At 72.1% G+C, this 21412-nt stretch overlaps 1 protein-coding gene across 1 annotated transcript; it reads left to right on the top strand.

The window, feature by feature from the left end:
* Positions 1 to 311: 311 nt before the first annotated feature.
* On the top strand, positions 312 to 21369 carry LOC142403390 (calmodulin-binding transcription activator 2-like). Its single transcript, XM_075489626.1, is given in 34 exon segments — positions 312 to 400; positions 1991 to 2081; positions 2156 to 2256; positions 2903 to 2970; positions 3064 to 3199; positions 3892 to 3971; positions 4101 to 4276; positions 4387 to 4530; positions 6127 to 6212; positions 6214 to 6293; positions 6295 to 6429; positions 6470 to 6556; positions 6558 to 6633; positions 6635 to 6741; positions 6776 to 6833; positions 6835 to 6894; positions 7024 to 7144; positions 7244 to 7381; positions 8338 to 8399; positions 8401 to 8481; positions 9906 to 10117; positions 10654 to 10732; positions 11166 to 11406; positions 12660 to 12747; positions 13454 to 13773; positions 14971 to 15170; positions 15284 to 15355; positions 17086 to 17285; positions 18810 to 18844; positions 18847 to 18921; positions 19321 to 19382; positions 19788 to 19950; positions 20561 to 20628; positions 21277 to 21369. Coding segments are annotated over 33 exon segments (3735 nt in total). The 5' UTR covers positions 312 to 400; positions 1991 to 2050.
* The last annotated feature ends 43 nt before the right edge of the window (positions 21370 to 21412 follow it).

Raw genomic sequence — 21412 nt, 5'->3', positions numbered from 1 at the left:
ACAGTCCCCATATCCCTCTCCAATAGTGCCCTATAGCTGCCCCATATGGTTCCCATAAGCGCCTCCTATAGTGGCCCATAAGCGCCTCCTATAGATAGACCCCCATAGCTGCCCCATATGTTCCCCATAGCTCCCTCCTATACTGCCCTATAGCTCCCCCGTCCCTGTAGCCGGGCGGCAGCCGGCCCCGGATGGCCCCGCCCTCACACACTTGGCCCCGCCCACGGCCCCGCCCGCCGCCTGGCCCCGCCCCTCCCTCGCGGCGCGGCCCCGCCCCCCCCGTGCGCGCTGAGGTCACGCGCCGGCGGCGCTGTCAGCGCTGGCCCCCGGCGGGGCGGGAAGATGGCGGCCGGCGGCGGGGGCGGAGGCGGAGGAGGCGGCGGCCTCCCATTGCCGGCAGGTGGGGCCGGGGGGCCGTGGGGCGGCGGTGTGGGGTGTCATGGGGGCGGGTGTGGGGCGGGGATGTGGGGTGTCATGGGACGGGGGGCTTAGGGCTGTGGGGCGGGGATGTGGGGTGCCGGGGGGTGGGGGTGTGGGGCGGGGGTGTGGGGTGCCGGGGGGTGGGGGTGTGGGGCGGCGGTGTGGGGTATCATGGGACGGGGGGCTTAGGGGTGTGGGGCGGGGATGTGGGGTATCGTGGGGTGGGGATGTGGGGTGCCATGGGGCGGGGGTTTGGGGGTGCCGGGGGGCGGGGATGTGGGGTGCCGGGGGGTGGGGGTGTGGGGCGGCGGTGGGGGTATCATGGGATGGGGGGCTTAGGGGTGTGGGGCAGGGATGTGGGGTGTCATGGGGCGGGGGGCTTAAGGGTGTGGGGCGGGGATGTGGGGTGCCGTGGGGCGGGGGGCTTAGGGGTATGGGGTGGGGATGTGGGGTGTCGTGGGGCGGGGGTCTTGGGGGTGTGGGGTGGTGGTGTAGGGTGCCGTGGGGTGCTGTGGGGCGGGGGTGGGGGGTGCCATGGGGTGGGGATGTGGGGGGCACGGAACTGGGATGTGGGGTGCCATAGGGTCTTGGTATGGGGTGGGGATGTGGGGTGCTGTGGGGTGGGGGTGCGGGGGGTCATGGGGTGGATGTCTTGGGGATGTGGGGTGGAGATGTGGGGTGCCATGGGGCGGGGGTTTGGGGGTGTGGGGTGGGGATGTGGGGTGTCATGGGGCGGGGGTCTTGGGGGTGCAGGGTGGGGATGTGCGGTGCTGTGGGGTGCTATGGGACGGGGGTGTGGGGTGCCATGGGGTGGGAATATGGGGTTCCGTAGGGTGGGGATGTGGGGTGTCATGGGTGCGGGTGTGGGGCAGGGGTGTGGGGCGCCATGGGGTGGGGATGTGGGGTGTCATGGGGCGGGGGGCTTGGGAGTGTGGGGTGGGGATGTAGGGTGCTGGGGGGGGGGGCGGGGGGTGCCATGGGGTGGGGATGTGGAGGGCACGGAACTGGGATGTGGGGTGCCATAGGGTCTCGGGGTGGGGATGTAGGGTGCTGTGGGGTGGGGGTGTGGGGCGTCATGGGGTGAGAATGTGGGGTGCCATGGGGTGGATGTCTGGGGGATGTGGGGTGGAGATGTGGGGTGCCACGGGGTGGGGGTGTTGGGGGTGTGGTGAAGGAATGTGGGGTGCCATAGGGTGTGGGGGGATGTGGGGTGCCATAGGGCAAGGTTGCGGGGTGTCATGTGGTGGGAGTCTTGGGGTTGTGGGGCGAGGATGTGGGGTGCCGTGGGGATGTGGGGTGCCGTGGGGTGGGAGTCTTGGGGTTGTGGGGCTGGGGGGCCATAGAATGGGGCTGTGGGGTGCCGCGGGGCAGGGATCTTTGGGGCGTGGGGCAGGGCTGTGGGGTGCCACGGGCCGTGGGGCAGGGCGCTGAGGGCGGCGGTGGTGGGTGCTGGCCGTCGCCAGGCCCGAGCCACCAGGGACGTCCCCGCGCCCCGGGGCACCGTCCCCCCCACTCGGGGACACGGGGGGTGGGGTGGGGGGTGACCCCCGGTGCCACCCCCCCCCCCCAGGTGCGACCCCTTCCTCCGCGCCCCGAGGGGAGCCGTGAGGGCCCCGCGCCGCCCCCCAGGATGAGCAGTAAGGAACCCACCGAGGTCTCTGGTAAGGGGTGGGGGGGACACGGGGGGACGCGGCGGGAGGGGACGCGGGGGGACACGCTCACCCCTGCCCCGCAGAGAGGAGCCCCCTGAAGGTTTTCCTGCCCCGGAAGCTGGTGGAGTGTCTGCCCAAATGCCCCGTCCTGCCCAAGGAGCAGCTGCGCTGGAACACCAACGAGGTGGCGGGGGACGCTTGGGGACGCTTGGGGACACTTGGGGATGGGGGGGGAATGGGGGGGGGACATGGGGATGGGGCGTGTGGGGGAACAGGGTGGTGGGGATGGGGGGGGGGGAGAGGGCGCTGGGGACACGGGGGGACATGGGGACAGTGGGGGGACAAGGGCGTTGGGGACATGGGGACCGTGGGGGGGGGGACACGGGGATGACGGGGACAGTGGGGGAGTGGGACATCAGGGACGTGGGGGGGCAGGGTATTGGGGACGGGGGGGACAGCGGGGACATGGGGACCAGAGCGGTGGGGACAGCGGGGACATGGGGGGGACATGGGGACGGTGGAGGGACGGGGTATTGGGGACACAGGGGGACAAGGCAGTGGGGACACGGGGACATTGGGGACACGGGGGAACAGGGCGGCGGGGGACAGCAGGGGAATGGGTCATCGGGGACACTGGGGACAGGGGGAGGGGACAGCGGGGACAATGGCGCATTAGGGGACGGGGGACAGCAGGGTCGGGGGTGATGAGGAAGAGCGTGACAAGAGGGGGGACAACAACGTGATAGTGGGGGTGACACGGGGGGGGTGACAGGGTGACACGGAGGGTGACACGGAGGGGGGCCACCTCACCCCTTCCCCCCCCCCCCCAGGAAATCGCCTCCTATCTCATCACCTTCGAGAAACACGACGAGTGGCTCTCCTGCTCCCCCAAGACCAGGTGGGGCGGCCGTGGGGCAGCCGTGGGTCGCCGTGGGGGGGTTGCCAGGACGTGGGGTGCCCCCCCCCCGCCCCCCCTCACCCCCGTTCGCAGGCCGCAGAACGGCTCCGTCATCCTCTACAACCGGAAGAAGGTGAAGTACCGCAAGGACGGCTACTGCTGGAAGAAGCGCAAGGACGGCAAGACCACCCGCGAGGACCACATGAAGCTGAAGGTGCAGGGGGTGGAGGTAGGAGGCGGGGGGGGGCCCCCCAAAAACCACCCCCACCCCCCAAATAAAAACCCCAAATCACCTGAGCCCCCCCCAAAACCCTGCCCCCCCCCCCCCCCGCCCCCGGCACAGCTAGGAGGAGTGGGGAGGGGGCGAGCCCTGAGTGGGGATTGGGGGGGGGGATATCCCCAAAAGGGGGGGTTGGGGACCCCCAAAAGGGGATCCAGTGGTGCTGGGGACCCCCAAGGGGGGGGTCTGGGGGTGCTGGGGACCCTCAAATGCGGGGTTTGGGGTGTCAGGACCCCCAAGGGTGGAGTCTGGGGGTGCTGGCGACCCCCAAGTGGGGGGCTTGGGGTGTCAGGACCCCCAAGTGGGGAATATGGGGGTGCAGGGGACCCCCAAGTGGGGAGTTTGGGGTGTCAGGACCCCCAAAAGGGGATCTAGGGGTGCTGGGGACCCCCAAGGGGGGAGTCTGGGGGTGCTGGGGACCCCTGTCTGGGTCCATGGGGGTGCTGGGGACCCCCAGGAGGTGATTTGGGGGTGTCAGCCCCCCCCAGCCAGGCGGACGAGGGTGTGAGCCCCCCCCCCTGTCGGCAGCTTGTGGGTGTCAGCACCCCGGGGGGTGAGGACCCCCAAAGGAAGGTTTGGGGGTGTTGGGGGTGTGTGTGTGTGTGTGTGGGCCCCCCCCCCAGCCCGCCTGTGCCCCCCAGTGCCTCTACGGCTGCTACGTCCACTCCTCCATCGTCCCCACCTTCCACCGCCGCTGCTACTGGCTGCTGCAGGTAACGGGGCGGGGGGCACCCAGAGACCCCCCCCCCCAAAACTACACCGGGGGGGGGTGTCCCCCACACCCCCCTTAGCCCCCCCAAAACCACAGAAACGCCCCCCCCCCCCCCCCCCCCCTTTAATTTCCACACAGAACCCCCGACATCGTCTTGGTTCACTACCTGAACGTCCCGGCCATGGAGGAGTGCGGGCGTCCCTGCGGCCCCCCGCTTTGCGCCGGCGGCCCCCCGCTTTGCGCCGCCGCCGCCGACCCCCGCGAGTGGCTCAAGTGGTCGCAGGAGGAGCTCGTCGCCCAGCTCCGCCCCATGTGTAAGTTGTATTTTTTTTATTATTATTATTATTTTGGGGGGGCGGGGGGTCACCCCCCAACCCCCCCCTTCTCTTTTCTCACTGAATTTGCCCACCCCCCCCCGCCGCAGTCCACGGGGTGAAGTGGGGCTGCGGTAACGGGGGGGGGGCCCCGGCCGGGCTCTCGCTGGAGCAGCTGGTGCAGCACGTCCTGGAGAGCCACCAAGCGCGGCCGCCCCCCCGCACCCACGCCTGCCTCTGCGCCGGGGGGCTGGGTGAGACGGGGACCCCTCCCCCCCCCAAACCTCCCTGGGACACCCCCAAACCCGCTGGGACACCCTTGGGAGCCCCAACCCCCCCGGGACCCCCCCAAACCCCCCGGGACCCCCCAAACCCCCTGGGACACCCCAAACCCCCTGGGACACCCCCAAACCCGCTGGGACACCCTTGGGAGCCCCAACACCCCCGGGACCCCCCAAACCCCCTGGGACCCCCCCCAGGACCTCCCAAACCCCCTGGGACCCCCCCAAACCCACTGGGACACCCTTGGGACCCCCCAAACCTGCTGGGACACCCCCTGGGACCCCCCAAACCCCTGGGACCCCCCCAAACCCCCTGGGACAACCCTGGGACCCCCCAGCCTACCTGGGACACCCCCAAACCCTCTGGGACACCCTTGGGACACCCCCAAACCCCCTTGGGACACCCCCAAACCCCCTGGGATACCCCTGGGACCCACCCAAACCCTCTAGGACCCCCCTGGGAGCCCCCAACCCCCCCGGGACCCCCTAACCCCCCTGGGACACCCCCAAATGCTCTGGAACACCCCTGGGACCCGCCCAGCCCCCCTGGGACACCCCTGGGACCCCCCCCAAACCCTCTGGGACCCCCCCAGGAGCCCCCAACCCCCCCAGGAGCCCCTAAACCCCCCGGGACACCCCTAAACCCGCTGGGACACCCTTGGGACCCCCCCCAACCCCCCCGGGACACCCCTAAACCCACTGGGACACCCCTGGGACCCCCTAAACCCCCTGGGACACCCCCAAACTCCCTGGGACACCCCTAGGACCCCCCTGGGACCCCCCCCAAGCCTTCTGGGACCCCATGACCCCCCCTGGGACCCCCCAAGCCTCCCTGAGACCCCTTCAGGACCCCCCCAACCCCCCTGGGACCCCGTGAACCCCGCTGGGACCCCCCCCGGGACTCCCCCAACCCCCCTTGGGGACCCCGTGAACCCCCCTGGGACCCCTTCAGAACCCGGGAATCCCCCGCAGGACCCCCCCAAAGCCCCTGGGACCCCCCAAACTCCCCTTGGGACCCCCCAAACCTGCCCAGGACCCCCCCAGGGCCCCCTCAGAACCCCGCTGGGACCCCCCTGACCCCCCCCAGCACCCCCAAACCCCTCTAGGACCCCCTGAATGCCCCCTGCCCCCCCCCCCAGCAGCCCCAGGGGACCCCCAACCTCTCCTCTTGGGGACCAGCAGCCCCCCAACCCCTCCAAGACCCCCCTGGGACCCCCTGAACCCTCCCTGGGACCCCCTGAACCCCCCCTGGCACCCCCAAACCCCCTGGGACCCCCTGAACCCCCCCTGGGACCCCCCTGGCACCCCCAAACCCCCCTGGGAGCCCCTGACCCCCCCCTGGGACCCCCCTGGCACCCCCAAACCCCCCTGGGACCCCCCTGGCACCCCCAAACTCCTTGGGACCCCCTGAACCCCCCCTGGGACCCCTTGAATGCCCCCTGCCCCCCCCCCCAGGGGACCCCCATCCCTGCCACCACCCCCCGGGGGACCCCCAGCCATCCCAGAGCCCCCCCAAATCCCCCGGGGTCCCCCAAATTCCCCCTAACACCCCCTCCCCCCCCCTTCCAGGCACCCCAGGCCACAAGTGCGGCAGCACCAAACACCGCATCATCTCCCCCAAAGTGGAGCGGGGGGGCGGGGGGGGGGGCGGCGGCCGAGCCCCCCAAAGCCGCCCCCTCCTCCCCCGACACCACCCAACCCTCCCCGGGCCTGGGGGGGGCCCCCCCCGAAGGACCCCCCCCCATTTCCCCCGGGCCTCCCCCTTTTGGTAGTGGCCAGTTTAGGGGGGGCGGCCCCGGGGGGACCCGAAAATCCCTTGGGTCTGACCCCCAGCCAGCACCTGGTGACCCCCGAAGGCTCCTGCCCCACGGCGCTGCCCCACGGCGCCTCCGTGGGGCTGCCCCACACCGCGCCCCCCCCCCGCCTTCGACCCCGATTGCTTCCTCAACAGCCCCCGCCGGGGCCAAACCTACGGCTGCGAGGCCGAAGCCCCCCCCGGCGCCCCCCCCCCCGCCCCCCCCCAAATTAGGGGGCGACGAGGAGGAGGAGGAGGAGGAGGAAGGTGGGGGGGCGGCGGCGGCGGCGGCGACACCCCCAGCCCCCCCCCGTGGAGCTCGTGGCCGCCGGCCCCCAGCCCCCCTTCGCCCTCCCCTTCGCCGAGCTGCTGGCGGGTGACGGCGGGGTCCCCCCTCCCCCCGCCCCACGCGGGGTTCCGGACCCCCCCCACCCCACGCGAGCCCCCCCCCACCCCACGCACCCCCCCTTCCCCTCCCGCCCCCCCCGGCCGAGCCGCCCGTGGCCATCACCGATTTCTCCCCGGAGTGGTCCTACCCCGAGGTGAGCCCCCCGCTTGGGCCGCGGCGGGGAAGGGGGACGACGGGGACGCCCCGCCCACGCGTGGGGGGACCCACGGGTGACACCCCCACCCCCCTACCCCCCCCCCCCTTTATTTCCCCCCCCCCCCAGGGTGGGGTGAAGGTGCTGATCACGGGGCCGTGGGCTGCCGGCGCCTACAGCTGCCTCTTCGACCGCGTCTCGGTGCCGGCCGCCCTGGTCCAGCCGGGCGTCCTGCGCTGCTACTGTCCCCGTGAGTGTCCCCAGGGGTGCGTGGGGGGGGGGGGACACACAACCCACTCGTGACCCCCCCCACGGTGGCTGACAGCTCTTCCCCCCCCCCCCCCCTCAGCGCACGAGGCGGGCGTGGCCGCCCTGCGGGTGGCCTGTCCCCCCCGGCTGCTCTCGGCCGCTGTCCCCTTCGAGTACCGGGCGCGGGGGACGACGACGGGGACCCCCGGATCCCAGCTGGACTGGCTGTCCCTTGACGGTGAGGGGGACCCCCCCCCGCGTCACCCCCGCACCGGGGGGGGGCACCCCAAGATTGTCCCTGCCCTCGGGGGGGGGACACACCCGCACCCCTGGGTCCCATGGGGGGGGCACCCCAAAGTTGTCCCCGCCCTCGTGGGGGGGGGACACCCGCACCCCTGGGTCCCATGGGGGGGGCACCCCAAAGTTGTCCCCACCCTTGTGGGGGGGGGACACCCGCACCCCTGGGTCACCTGGGGGGGAGGGGCACCCCAAAGTTGTCCCCGCCCTCGTGGGGGGGGGGACACCCACACCCCTGGGTCACCTGGGGGGGAGGGGCACCCCAAAGTTGTCCCTGCCCTCGTGGGGGGGGGACACCCGCACCCCTGGGTCACCGGGGGGGGGGGCACCCCAAAATTGTCCCCACCCTTGGGTGAAGTGACAGCTGGGTCCCTTGGGGGGGGTACCCCAAAATTGTCCCCATGCTCATGTGGGGTGACACCCGCACCCCTGGGTCACCTGGGGGGGGGGGGGGGCAGCCCAAAATTGTCCCCACCCTCGTGGGGGGGGACACACCCGCATCCCTGGGTCCCCTGTGGGAGGGGGGGACACACCCCAAAATTGTCCCCACCCTTGTGGGGGCTGGCGCCTGGGTCCTCGGGGGGGGGGGAGCACCCCAAAATTGTCCCCGCCCTCACGTGGGGTGACACCCGGACACCTGGGTCCCCTGGGGGGGGGGGGGGCACCCCAAAATTGTCCCCACCCTTGGATGAAGTGACAGCTGGACGCCTGGGTGCCCTGTGGGGGGGGCGGGGGAGGCACCCCAAAATTGTCCCCGCCCTCACATGGGGGGACACCCGCACCCCTGGGTCACCTGGGGGGGGGCGCCCCCAACTTGTCCCCACCCTCGTGGGGGGTGACACCATTCGGGGGAGGGGGGGGGGCCTCTCCCGGACACGGGTCCCCCCCCCCCCCCAGAGGCGCAGTTCCGCCTGTCCATCCTGGAGCGGCTGGAGCAGCTGGAGACTCGCCTGGGGGCCCCGCCCCCCCCCCGCGCCCCTCCCCCCCCCGCGGGGGGCCCCCCCCGGCACCGGCACCGCCCCCGACCCCGCCCCGGAGCAGGTGAGGCCCCGCCCCACCCCGCCCCCACGCCTGCGTGTGTCGTGTGTGTCCCCCCCCAGGTCCTGTGTTGGGGGAGGGGGGCGGCCTCCCCACCCCCTCCAGGGCGTCCCCCGGTGTCCCCCCAGTGTCCCCCCATGTCCCCACTGTCCCCCGGTGTCCCCACTGTCCCCCCATGTCCCCTCGTGTCCCCCCGTGTCCCCGCTGTCCCTTGATGTCCCAGATGTCCCCCAGTGTCCACACTGTCCGTGGTGTCCCCCACTGTCCCCCGGTGCCCCCAATGTCCCCTGGTGTCCCTGATGTCCCCCACTGTCCACCCATGTCCCCCCATGTCCCCCAGCTTCCCCACTGTCCCCCAGTGTCCCCGATGTCCCCAATGTCCCCACTGTCCCCCACTGTCCCCTGGTGTCCCCACTGTCCCCTGGTGTCCCCGATGTCCCCCAGTGTCCCCACTGTCCCCCAGTGTCCCCACTGTCCCCTGGTGTCCCTGATGTCCCCCACTGTCCCCACTGTCCACCGATGTCCCCCAGCTTCCCCAGTGTCCCCGATGTTCCCACTGTCCCCCAGTGTCCCCGATGTTCCCACTGTCCCCCGGTGTCCCCACTGTCCCTTGATGTCCCAGATGTCCCCCAGTGTCCACACCGTCTGTGGTGTCCCCCAGTGTCCCCCAGTGTCCCCACTGTCCCCTGGTGTCCCTGACGTCCCCCCATGTCCCCCAGCTTCCCCAGTTTCCCCAATGTCCCCACTGTCCCCCAGTGTCCCTGATGTCTTCTGATGTCCCCAGTGTCTCCTGTGTTCTCCCATGTCCCCTGGCGTCCCCACTGTCCCCTGGTGTCCCTGATGTCCCCCATGTCCCCTGGTGTCCCCACTGTCCCCAGGTGTCCCTGATGTCCCTTGAAATCCCCTGACGTCCCTGGTGTCCCGTGATGTCCCCACTGTCCCTTGCTGTCCTGCATGTCCCCCAGCATCCCCTGCTGTCCCCAATGTCCATTGGTGTCCCCTGATGTCCCCACTGTCCCCTGAAATCCCCTGCTGTCCCCTGCTGTCCCCTATGTCCCTTGAATCCCCCTGGTGTCTTCTGTTCCCCCCCAGTCCCCTGATGTCCCCAGTGTCCCCCGGTGTCCCTTGGTGTCCCCTGACGTCCCCAATGTCCCCCACTGTCACCTGACATCCCTCATGTCCCTTGAAATCCTCTGGTGTCCCCTGATGTCCCCAATGTCCCCTGGAATCTCCTGGTGTCCCCTGACACCCCCCATATCCCCTGATGTCCCCAATGTCCCCTGGAATCTCCTGGTGTCCCCTGACATCCCCCATATCCCCTGATGTCCCCGATGTCCCCCGTGTCCCCTGGTGTCCCTTGATGTCCCCAGTGCCCCTGCCGCCCCCTGTGCCCCCCCCGGTGTCCCCTGACGTCCCCACGGGGACAGGGGCCGGGGTCCTCCTTCGAGGCCCGGGTGGTGGCCGTCTGCGAGGCCATGATGGCACGGCCGGGCTGGCCGGGGACGGCGTCGGGGACGGCGTCGGGGACATCGTCGGGGACGGCGCTGGCCCACGGGGCCACCTTCCGCGGGATGACGCTGCTGCACCTGGCGGCCGCCCAGGGCTACGCCGGCCTGGTGGAGGCCCTGCGGCGCTGGCGGTGAGCCTTGGGGACACTTGGGGACACCGGGGGGCATCTTGGGGACAGGGATGGGGACACCTTGGGGACAGGGGTTGGATGGGGACAAGGATGGGGACAGGGTGGAGGCCCTGCGGCGCTGGCGGTGAGCCTTGGGGACACCTTGGGGACACTTGGGGACACCTTGAGGACAGGGATGGGGACACCTTGGGGACAGGGGTTGGATGGGGACAAGGATGGGGACAGGGTGGAGGCCCTGCGGCGCTGGCGGTGAGCCTTGGGGACACCTTGGGGACAGGGATGGGGACACTTGGGGGCGCCTTGGGGACGCATTAAGGGCACCTTGAGGACAGAGGTGGGGACATGTTGGGGACATGTTGGGGACAGGGACAGGGATGAGATAGGGACAGGGTGGGACAGGGATGGGGACCCCCTGGGGACCTGTCCCCGAGGGGAGGTGACCCCCAGGCCGTGTCCCCAGGGGGAGGTGACACCCCCGGGCCGTGTCCCCGAGGGGAGGTGACACCCCCGGGCCGTGTCCCCTCCTGTCCCCGCAGGGCGCTGGCAGCCGACAGCCTGGAGCTGGAGCAGGAGGTCGACCCCCTCAACGTGGACCATTTCTCCTGCACCCCCCTGGTGAGGGGGACAAGGGGACAGCGGGGACACGCTGGGGACAGCGGGGACGCGGTGGGGACGGTGGGGACACAATGGGGACGTGGTGGGGACGGAGGCAACAGGGGGGAGAGGGCGTGACCAAGGGGACGGGGCGCGAGGCGGTGGCACGGGCAGGGTTGAGGGTACCGGGGTGGCATCTCGGGGACAAGGGGACCTTTGGGGACGAGGGGTCAGGGTGGGGACAGTGGGGACACAGTGGGGACAGCAAGGACATCATGGGGACAGTGGGGACACGGTGGGGACGGAGGCAACAGGGGGGAGAGGGCGTGACCAAGGGGACGGGGCGCGAGGCGGTGGCACGGGCAGGGCTGAGGGTACCGGGGTGGCATCTCGGGGACAAGGGGACCCTTGGGGACGAGGGGACCTTGGTGACCGGGTGCCACCGCGTCCCCAGATGTGGGCGTGCGCCCTGGGTCACCGGGAGGCGGCGGAGCGGCTGTGCCGCTGGGACCGGCGGGCGCTGGCCGTCCCCGACACCCTGGGGCGGCTGCCGCTGGCCCTGGCCCGCGCCCGCGGCCACCTGGCCCTTGTCACCCGCCTGGAGGAGCTGCAGCCGCAGCCGTCACCCGCGTCCCCACGCTGTCACCTCCCCGGCCTGCGCGTCCCCTCCCCGCTCTCCGCCAGCCCTGACACAGGTACGGCACCGGCACCGCGTCCCCTCCCCGCTCCCGGCCACCGTCACCCTGGTGTGGTCACCGTCACTGTGTCCCCTCCCTGCTCCTGGTCACCGTCAGCGTGTCCCCTCCCTGCTCCCAGTCACTGCCGCCCTGGTGTGGTCGTTGTCACCGTGTCCCCTCCCTGCTCCTGGCCGTCACCCCGGTGTGGTCACCGTCACTGTGTCCCCTCCCCGTTCGTGGTCACCCTGACACCCATACGGCCACCGCCACCGTGTCCCCATGTCCCCATGTCCCCCCCAGATCCTCCCCGCATCTCCCCAGGGTGTCACTGGTCACCTCCAGCCTGTCCCCAAGTCCCCCCCCCACATGTCCCCTGTCCCCCCCAGCCTCTTTGCGCCCCCCCCCATGTCCCCAGGTGTCCCCAAGTCCCCCCCATGTCCCTTGTCCCTCATCAGCCTCTTTCTGTCCCCCTTTCCCCCTGTCACATGTCCCCACGGTGTCCCCAAGTCCCCCCCTCCATGTCCCCTTGTCCCCTCCCCAGCCTCTTTGTGCTCCCCCCCCATGTCCCCATGGTGTCCCCAAGTCCCCCCCCATGTCCCTTGTCCCTTCCCCAGCCTCTTTGTGCCCCCCCCCCATGTCCCCATGGTGTCCCCAAGTCCCCCGCTCCGTGTCCCCTTGTCCCCTCCCCAGCCTCCTTGCCCCCCCCCCCCCCCATGTCCCCAGGTGTCCCCAACTCCCCCCTCCGTGTCCCCTGTCCCCCCCAGCCTCTTTGTGTCCCCCTTTGTCCCCACCACATGTCCCCAGGCGTCCCCAAGTCCCCCCCTCCATGTCCCCTGTCCCCCCCCAGCCTCTTTGTGTCCCCCTTTGTCCCCACCACATGTCCCCAGGCGTCCCCAAGTCCCCCCCTCCGTGTCCCCTTGTCCCCCCCCAGCCTCTTTGTGTCCCCCTTTGTCCCCACCACATGTCCCCAGGTGTCCCCAACTCCCCCCTCCGTGTCCCCTGTCCCCCCTCAGCCTCTTTGTGTCCCCCTTTGCCCCCACCACATGTCCCCAGGTGTCCCCAACTCCCCCCCCCGTGTCCCCTGTCCCCTCACAGCCTCTTTGCACCCACAAGTGTCCCCCCCGTCCCCCCCCCCCCGACATGTCCCCAAGGTGTCCCCTGGCCCCGCCCCAGCCCCTGCGCGTCCTCACCCCCCGGGTGTCCCCCCCCCGGACTAAAGCCACCCCGTGTCCCCCCCGTGTCCCCCCCGTGTCCCCCCCGTGTCCCCGCAGGGCTGAGCACGGCCAGCAGCCTCTCCTCCCCCTCGGGGCTCTCGGAGGGACCCGCCCCCCCCGGCCCCCCCGAGGACGAGAGTTGGGGGCCGCCCCCCCCCCAGCCCCCCCGACGCCGACGACGCCCTGCAGGTAACGGGGGACCCCCCAAGGTGGGGACCCCTGGGTTGGGGACCCCCAGGGTTGGGGACACCCGTGGGGGGGACCCTGGTGGCCGGGCTTGGGGACCCCCCCAGGGTTGGGGACCCCCTTCAGGATTGGGGACCCCCTAAAGTTGGGGACCCCCATGGGGTCTCCCACTCCCCCTGGGGGATTGAGGACCCCTGGGGGGGGGGGGCACCGCAGCATCTGGGGACCCCCAAAGTTTGGGGGACGCCCCCAGGGTTGGGGACCCCGTGTTGGGGACGCCCATGGGGGGGAGGACCCTGGTGGCTGGGCTTGGGGACCCCCAGGATGGGGGACCCCCAGGGTTGGGGACGCCCATGGGGGGGGACCCTGGTTGGGGACCCCCAGGGTTGGGGGCCCCCTAAAGTTGGGGACCCCTCCAGAGTTGGGAACTCCCACGGGGGACCCCCCCAGGGTTGGGGACGCCCATGGTTGGGGACACCCATGGGGGGGAGGACCCTGGTGGCCGGGCTTGGGGACCCCCCCAGGGTTGGGGACCCCCTAAAGTTGGGGACCCCCAGGATTGAGGACCCCCATGGGGGGACACACACACCCACCCCCCAGCATCTGGGGACCCTCAGGGTTGGGGACGCACATGGGGGAGGACCCTGGTCGGGGACCCCCTAAAGTTGGGGACACCCCCCCCCCCCCCCCCCAGGCTTGGGGACCCCCGACGGAGCGGTGTCCCCCCGTTGTCCCCCCCAGGCGGAGGTGGTGACGCTGGCCCGGCAGATCATCGAGGCCACCCCCGAGCGCATCAAGCAGGAGGTGCCGGGGGGGCCCCCGGGGACGCTGGGGACACTGGGGACACTGGGGACAGCGGGGACGGCGGCGGTGACGGCAGCGGTGACGGCGGGGACGCCGGGGCTGAGCGCCGCCATGGCCTGGCTGGCCACGTACCTGGAGAGCGTCGACCGCCCCCCCGCCCCCCCCCCACAGGTACCCCCGGGTTGGGAGAGCCCCGTGTCCCCCGGGGGGGGGTCCCCACGTCCTGGGACGGCCCAATGTCCCCGGGGGGGGGGGGGACGACACACACACGACACACGCCGTGTCCTGTGGTGCCCTGATGTCCCCAGGGGAGGGTCCCACGTGTCCTGGGCGCCCCAATATCCCCATGGGGGGGCCCCCACTTCCTCTGACGCCCCAATATCCCCAGGGGGGGTCCCCACATCCTGGGACACCTCAATATCCCCATGGGGGGGTCTCCACATTCTGGGACACCCCAATATCCCCAGGGGGGGTCCCAACATCCTGGAACACCCCAATGTTCCTGTGGGGGGGGGGGTCCCCACATCCTGGGACACCCCAATATCCCCATGGGGGGGTCCCCACATGCAGTGACACCCCAATATCCCACTGGGGGTCCCCCCCATATCCTGGGCCACCCCAGTGTCCCTGCGGGGGGGTCCCCCACTTCCTCCAACCACCCCAATATCCCCATGGGGGGGGTCTCCCACATCCTCTGACACCCCAGTATTCTTGATGGGGGGTCCCCATATTCTCTGACACCCCAATATCCCCATGGGGGGATCCCCACATCCTGGGACACCCCAATATCCCCAGGGGGGGTCCCAACATCCTGGAACACCCCAATGTCCCTGGGGGGGGGGGGGTCCCCACATCCTGGGACACCTCAATATCCCCATGGGGGGGTCCCCACATGCAGTGACACCCCAATATCCCACTGGGGGTCCCCCCCATATCCTGGGCCACCCCAGTGTCCCTGCGGGGGGGTCCCCCACTTCCTCCAACCACCCCAATATCCCCATGGGGGGGTCCCCCCCATCCTCTGACACCCCAGTACTCCTGATGGGGGGTCCCCATATCCTCTGACACCCCAATATCCCATGGGGGGGTCCCCCACATCCTCCGACACCCCCATATCCTTGCAGGCAGGTCCCTATATCCTGGGACACCCCAATATCCCCACGGGGGGGTCCCCCACATCCTGCAGCACCCCAATATCCCACGGGGGGGGTCCCCCACATCCTGGGACACCCCAATATCCCCACGGGGGGGTCCCCCACATCCTGCAGCACCCCAATATCCCACGGGGGGGTCCCCACATCCTCTGACACCCCAATATCCCCCTGGGGGGGGGGGGGGGGTGCCAGGCCTCACGCCCTGCCCCCCCCCCCCCCCAGAGCGGAGCCGCCATCCCGGGGGGCCCCGGGGGTCCCCGAGCGGCCGCCCCCCCCCTCGGCGGCCGCCTGGGCCGAGTTCCTCAACGCCTCGGGGGGGGCGCGGGGCGAAGGCGCCGTCGCCCTCCTCACCCTCTCCGACCAGGAGCAGCACGAGCTCTACGAGGCCGCCCGCCTCGTCCAGGGCGCCTTCCGCAAGTACCGGGTGCGTGTGTCCCCCCCCCCCCCCAGGGGACCCCCAAAAACACCCCCACCCCCCCCGGGGACCCCCAGAGCGCTGCTGACCCCCCCCCCAAATCCTTCTCCCCCCCCCGACAGGGCCGGAGGCTGAAGGAGCAGCAGGAGATGGCGGCCGCCGTCATCCAGCGCTGCTACCGCAAGTATAAGCAGGTAACGGGGTGCGGGGGGACCCCAAAACCCCCCCGAGGCCCCCCCCACGCCCCCTGGGACCACCCCCCCTCCCCCAGCCCCCCCTTAACCCCCCCTCTCTCTGCCCCACAAGCTTACCTGGATTGCTCTGAAGGTAACAGGGTGCCCGGATAACGGGGTGCCCCCGGGGGGGTGCTGGGGTGCAGGCACCCACATTTTGGGGTGCCCAGACACTGGGGTGCCCCTCAGGGGGTGTTGGGGTGCGGGCACCCAGATGTTGGGGCGCCTGTGGGGGTGCCCAGACACCGGGGTCCCCCCCAAGGGTGCTGGGGTGGGGGGACCCAGATTTTGGGGTGCTCAGGCACCGGGGTCCCCCCAAGGGTGCTGGGGTGGGGGGACCCAGATTTTGGGGTGCCCAGGCACCGGGGTCCCCCCTGAGGGTGCTGGAGTGGGGACCCCCAGATTTTGGGGTGCCTGTGGGGGTGCCCAGACACTGGGGTCCCCCCTAAGGGTGCTGGGGTGGGGACCCCCAGATGTTGGGGTGCCCAGGCACCGGGGTCTCCCCGGGGGTGCTGGGGTGGGGGCACCCAGATGTTGGGGTGCCCAGGCACCGGGGTCCCCCCTAAGGGTGCTGGGGCGGGGACCCCCAGATTTCGGGGTGCCTGTGGGGGTGCCCAGACACCAGGGTCCCCCTGGGGGTGCTGGGGTGGGGACCCCCAGATGTTGGGGTGCCCCTCAGGGGGTGCTGGGGTGGGGACCCCCAGATTTCGGGGGGCTCGGACACCGGCGTCCCCCCGGGGGTGCTGGGGCGGGGACCCCCAGATGTTGGGGTTCCCCTCAGGGGGTGCTGGGGTGGGGGCACCCTGATTTCGGGGTGCCCAGACACCGGGGTCCCCCCCAAGGGTGCTGGGGCGGGGACCCCCAAATCTTGGCGTTCCCCTCAGGGGGTGCTGGGGACACCCTAATTTTGGGGTGCCCTGACACCGGGGTCCCCCCGGGGGTGCTGGGGCGGGGACCCCCAGATGTTGGGGTGCCCCTCAGGGGGTGCTGGGGTGGGGACACCCAGATTTCGGGGTGCCTGTGGGGGTGCCCAGACACCGGGGTCCCCCCCAAGGGTGCTGGGGTGGGGACACCCTGATTTCGGGGTGCCTGTGGGGGTGCCCAGACACCGGGGTCCCCCTAAGGGTGCTCGGGTGGGGGCACCCAGATTTTGGGGTGCCTGTGGGGGTGCCCAGACACCGGGGTCCCCCCAAGGGTGCTGGGGCGGGGACCCCCAAATCTTGGGGTTCCCCTCAGGGGGTGCTGGGGACACCCTAATTTTGGGGTGCCCAGACACCGGGGTCCCCCCAAGGGTGCTGGGGTGGGGACACCCTGATTTCGGGGTGCCTGTGGGGGTGCCCAGACACCAGGGTCCCCCTGGGGGTGCTGGGGCGGGGACCCCCAAATCTTGGCGTTCCCCTCAGGGGGTGCTGGGGACACCCTATTTTTGGGGTGCCCTGACACCGGGGTCCCCCCGGGGGTGCTGGGGCGGGGACCCCCAAATCTTGGGGTTCCCCTCAGGGGGTGCTGGGGCGGCGCCACCCCGATGTCGGGGGGGGGGGGGGGGGGAGGACCCCGCCCCCGGTGTCCCTGAACGCCGGGGGGGTTTCCCCGCCCGGGGGCGCATCCCCGGGTGCCCGGCGGGCGCTGAGGCGACGTCCCCGGCGTCGCCGGCGTCGGCGTCGCCGTTGTCCCCGTTGTCCCCGTGGCAGTTCGCGCTGTTCCAGCGGATGACGCAGGCGGCCATCCTCATCCAGAGCAAGTTCCGCAGCTACGCCGAGCAGAAGCGGTTCCAGCGCCGGCGGCGGGCGGCCGTGCTCATCCAGCAGCGCTACCGCAGCCACCGCGAGCACCAGCGCCTGCAGCAGGGGCCTCGCCCGCCGCCCCCCCCCGGGCCCCCGCCCCGCCGCCGGTGGGTGCTGCCGGGGGGGACGCGGGGGGACGGGGGGTGCTGGGGACAAGGGGTGCTGGGGGACAGGGACAGGGGACGAGGGGGGACAAGGGGTGCTGGGGGACAGGGACAGGGGACAAGGGGGTGCTGGGGACAAGGGGTGCTGGGGACAAGGGGGAGGCAGGGGGACAGGGTGCTGGGGACAGGGACAGGGGGCACTGGGTGCCGGGGTGCTGGGGACAAGGGGTGCTGGGGACAAGGGGGACGTGGGGGGACGGGGTGCTTGGGGACGGGGGACACGGGGGGACGGGGTGCTGGGGACAGGGACAGGGGGCACTGGGTGCTGGGGTGCTGGGGACAAGGGGGACGCGGGGGGACGGGGTGCTGGGGACAAGGGGTGCTGGGGACAGGGACAGGGGACGAGGGGGGACGGGGGGTGCTGGGGGACAGGGACAGGGGACAAGGGGTGCCGGGGTGCTGGGGACAAGGGGGACGCGGGGGGACGGGGTGCTGGGGACAAGGGGTGCTGGGGACAGGGGACACTGGGTGCCGGGGTGCTGGGGACAAGGGGGACGCGGGGGGACAGGGTGCTTGGGGACGGGGGACGCAGGGGGACAGGGTGATGGGGACAGGGATAGGGGGCACTGGGGGACGGGGTGCTGGGGACAAGGGGTGCTGGGGGACAGGGGGCACTGGGGGACGGGGTGCTGGGGACAAGGGGGACGCGGGGCGCTGGGGACAGGGACAGGGGGCACTGGGTGCTGGGGACAAGGGGTGCTGGGGACAAGGGGACACGGGGGATGGGGTGCTGGGGACAGGGACAGGGGACACTGGGTGCCGGGGTGCTGGGACAAGGGGACGCGGGGGGACGGGGGTGCTGGGGACAAGGGGTGCTGGGGACAAGGGGGACCGGGGGGGACGTGGGGGGACGGGGTGCTGGGGGACAGGGACAGGGGGCACTGGGTGCTGGGGACAAGGGGTGCTGGGGACAAGGGGACGCGGGGGGATGGGGGTGCTGGGGACATGGGGGGATGGGGTGCTGGGGACAAGGGGTGCTGGGGGACAGGGGGCACTGGGTGCCGGGGTGCTGGGGACAAGGGGGACGCGGTGCTGGGGACAAGGGGGACATGGGGGGACGGGGTGCTGGGGACAAGGGACACCGGGTGCCAGGGTGCTGGGGACAAGGGGGATGCGGGGGGACAGGGTGCTGGGGACAAGGGGTGCTGGGGACAAGGGACACTGGGTGCCAGGGTGCTGGGGACGAGGGACGTCGGGTGCCAGGGTGCTCAGGACAAGGGGTGCTGGACAGCAGGGGACAAGGGACACGGGGTGCCAGGGTGCTCGGGGACGGGGGACACGGGGGGACGGGGTGCTGGGGACAAGGGGACGCTGGGTGCCAGGGTGCTTGGGGACGGGGGACAGGATGCTGGGGACAAGGGGACGCTGGGTGCCGGGGTGCTCGGGGACGGGGACCCCGGGGTCCTTGGGGACGAGTCCCCGTCCGCGGGGTCCTCACCCTCCCCCCCCCCCCCATTCCCCCCCCAGGGGCTCCTTCCTCACCATCCGGCAGGACCAGGCGGCCCGAAGATCATGCGGTTCCTGCGGCGCTGCCGCCACCGGTGGGACGGGGGGGACACCGGGGGGGGGACACACACGGGTGGGGGGGGACACGGGTGGGGGGACAAGGGGAGGGGGACACGGGGGGGGAGACAAGTGGGGGACACAGGGGAGGGGACGTGGGGGGACAGGAGTGGGTGGGGACATGGGTGGGGGGACACCAGTGGGGGGGGGACATGGGGTAGGGTATGCAGGGAGGACAGGAGTGGGGGGACACGAGTGGCGGGACAGGGGGAGACACGAGTGGGGGGGACACGAGTGGGGGGGGACACGGGGGGGCAATGGGCACACAGTGGGGGGACACAGGGAAGGGGGGATGTGGGGCTGGGGGGGGGCACGGGGGGGTGGGCAGAGACAAGTGACGCTGGGGGGGGGTCCCCACGGGGGCCTGACCCCCCTCCCCCACTCGTGTCCCCCCCCCCCACTCGTGTCCCCCCAGGGATGGAGGAGCTGAAGCAGAGCCAGCAGGTGGACAGTTTACAGCCGCGCGGGCCTGGCCTCGTGACCCCCGCGGGGCCCGGGGCGGCGGGGGGCTCCACCCCCCAGGCTTTGCCTTATCCCACGCCTGGGCCGCCCTCCCCCCCCCCCGCGGGGGGGCTCGTGGGGAGGGGGGGCAGAGCCACCCCACGCCCCTCCCCCCGCACTCCTCTACCCCCCTCCCCCCGCATGCCCCGCCCCCCCCTTCCCGGCCCCGCGTGGGCTCTTTGTACAAAGTTCCATTAAAAAAGAGGAAGCGGGAATAAAAACCCCGGTGCGTGTGCGGGGCTGGGGGGGGGGGGGCGGACACGCGTGGGGGGGGGAGCGGCGCTGCCCCTTTAAGAAGCGGGGTCAGCGCGCTGAGGACCGCACGCCCCTTTAAGGGCAGGCCACGCCCTTTTCACCCTGACCCCGCCCCTTCCGGTCAAGCCACGCCCCTCCTCTCCCCGACGCGGTGACGCAGCCGCCGCGGGGGCGTGGCGCGCAGCGGCTCCCCCCAAGATGGCGGAGCTGGATCTGCTGGGCTCCATCCTCAGCTCCATGGAGCGGCCGCCCGCGGCCGCCGACGGGGAAGCGCGGCGCCGGGCGAGGGGTCAGCGGGGCCGGGGGGCGCGGGGGGACCGGGGGGAACCGGGGGGAACGGGGGGGCGGGAACTAACGGGGGGGGGGGGGGGGGGGGGGGGGCGGCGGCGCGTCGCCTCGGCCCCTCGCCCTCCTCCCCCCCCCCCCCCCCCCCCTCCGGGAGCCTCCCGTCACGCTTGGCCACGCCCACCGCGAGAGAACGGCGGCTGGCTCCGCCCCCACCTCCCTGGCCACACCCCCAGAGCGCCTTGATAGGCGCCCGGAATGCTGCTGGCCACGCCTCCAGGCCTACGGCCACGCCCCCTGGCCCCTTGACTGACACCCTACGAGTCTTACTGGCCACACCCTCCGACCGCCCCTTGATAGACGTGCGGCGGGTGCTGCTGGCCACGCCCCCACCTATGTGGCCACGCCCCCATCTCTTTAAGCTACCTCCATGTGCTGCTGGCCCCGCCCCCAGACCCCTGGCCCCGCCCCCATCATTTGTCGGACAGCTAGATAGAAGCCCCAGCGAGGCTGCTGGCCCCGCCCCCCGCCCGCCCCCTTCGCCCCCCACCCCGAGGGGGGGGATGGGCAGCAGGGGGTCCCAGGGGTGCCGACCCCCTCCCCTCCCCCCCCAGAACAAGCCGCCCGCGTGAAGAAGCTGCAGGAGCAGGAGAAGCGGCAGAAGGTCAGGTTCAGGAAGAGGGTGAGGGGGGAGGGGCGCCCCTGCGTCCCCCCCCGGACACCTGGGGTCCCCCAAACTCCTGCGTCCCCCCCTTGACCCCTGGGACCCCCCTGATGCCCGGGTGTCCCCCTCCAGACACTTGGGTGTCCCCCCCAAACTCCTGGGTCCCCCCCTTGACCCCTGGGGCCCCCCCGATGGCCGGGTGTCCCCCCCCCCCCCCCAAACTCCCGGGTCCCCCCTCAGACACTTGGGTCCCCCCAAACTCCTGGGGTCCCCCCAGACACTTGGGTGCCCCCCCCCACCCCTGAGTCCCCCTCAGTGACCCCTGGGTCCCCCCCCCGAAGCCCGGGTGCCCCCCCAACTCCTGGGTCCCCCCCCCCGGACACTTGGGTCCTCCCCAGACACTTGGGTGCCCCCCCCCACACCCCTGAGTCCCTCAGTGACCCCTGGGTCCCCCCCCCCGATGTCTGGGTGCCCCCCCCCAAACTCCTGGGTCCCCCCCCCCCCAGACTCTGGGTCCCCCCCAAACTCCCGGGTCCCCCCTCCCGGACACTTGGGTCCCCCCCAAATTCCCGGGTCCCCCCCCCCGGACACTTGGGTCCCCCCCGCCCCCTCCTTGGCCCCTGGGCCCCCCCAGGCCCGGGTGCCCCCCAGCTGGGTGCCCCCCAGATGGAGCGCGAGGTCTCCCAGTTCATCCAGGCCAGCGGGGAGCCCCGGCGCCGCTTCCAGCCCATGAGCAAGATCGAGAGGAGCATCCTGTGAGGGGCTGGGGATACTGGGGGGGTACTGGGGGTGTACTGGGGGC

This window comes from Mycteria americana, unplaced genomic scaffold, assembly GCF_035582795.1.
Source record: "Mycteria americana isolate JAX WOST 10 ecotype Jacksonville Zoo and Gardens unplaced genomic scaffold, USCA_MyAme_1.0 Scaffold_238, whole genome shotgun sequence".
NCBI classification, from domain to species: Eukaryota; Metazoa; Chordata; class Aves; order Ciconiiformes; family Ciconiidae; genus Mycteria; species Mycteria americana.
The sequence above is the reverse complement of the archived record's forward strand: the minus strand, read 5'-3'. Positions and strand labels throughout refer to the sequence as shown.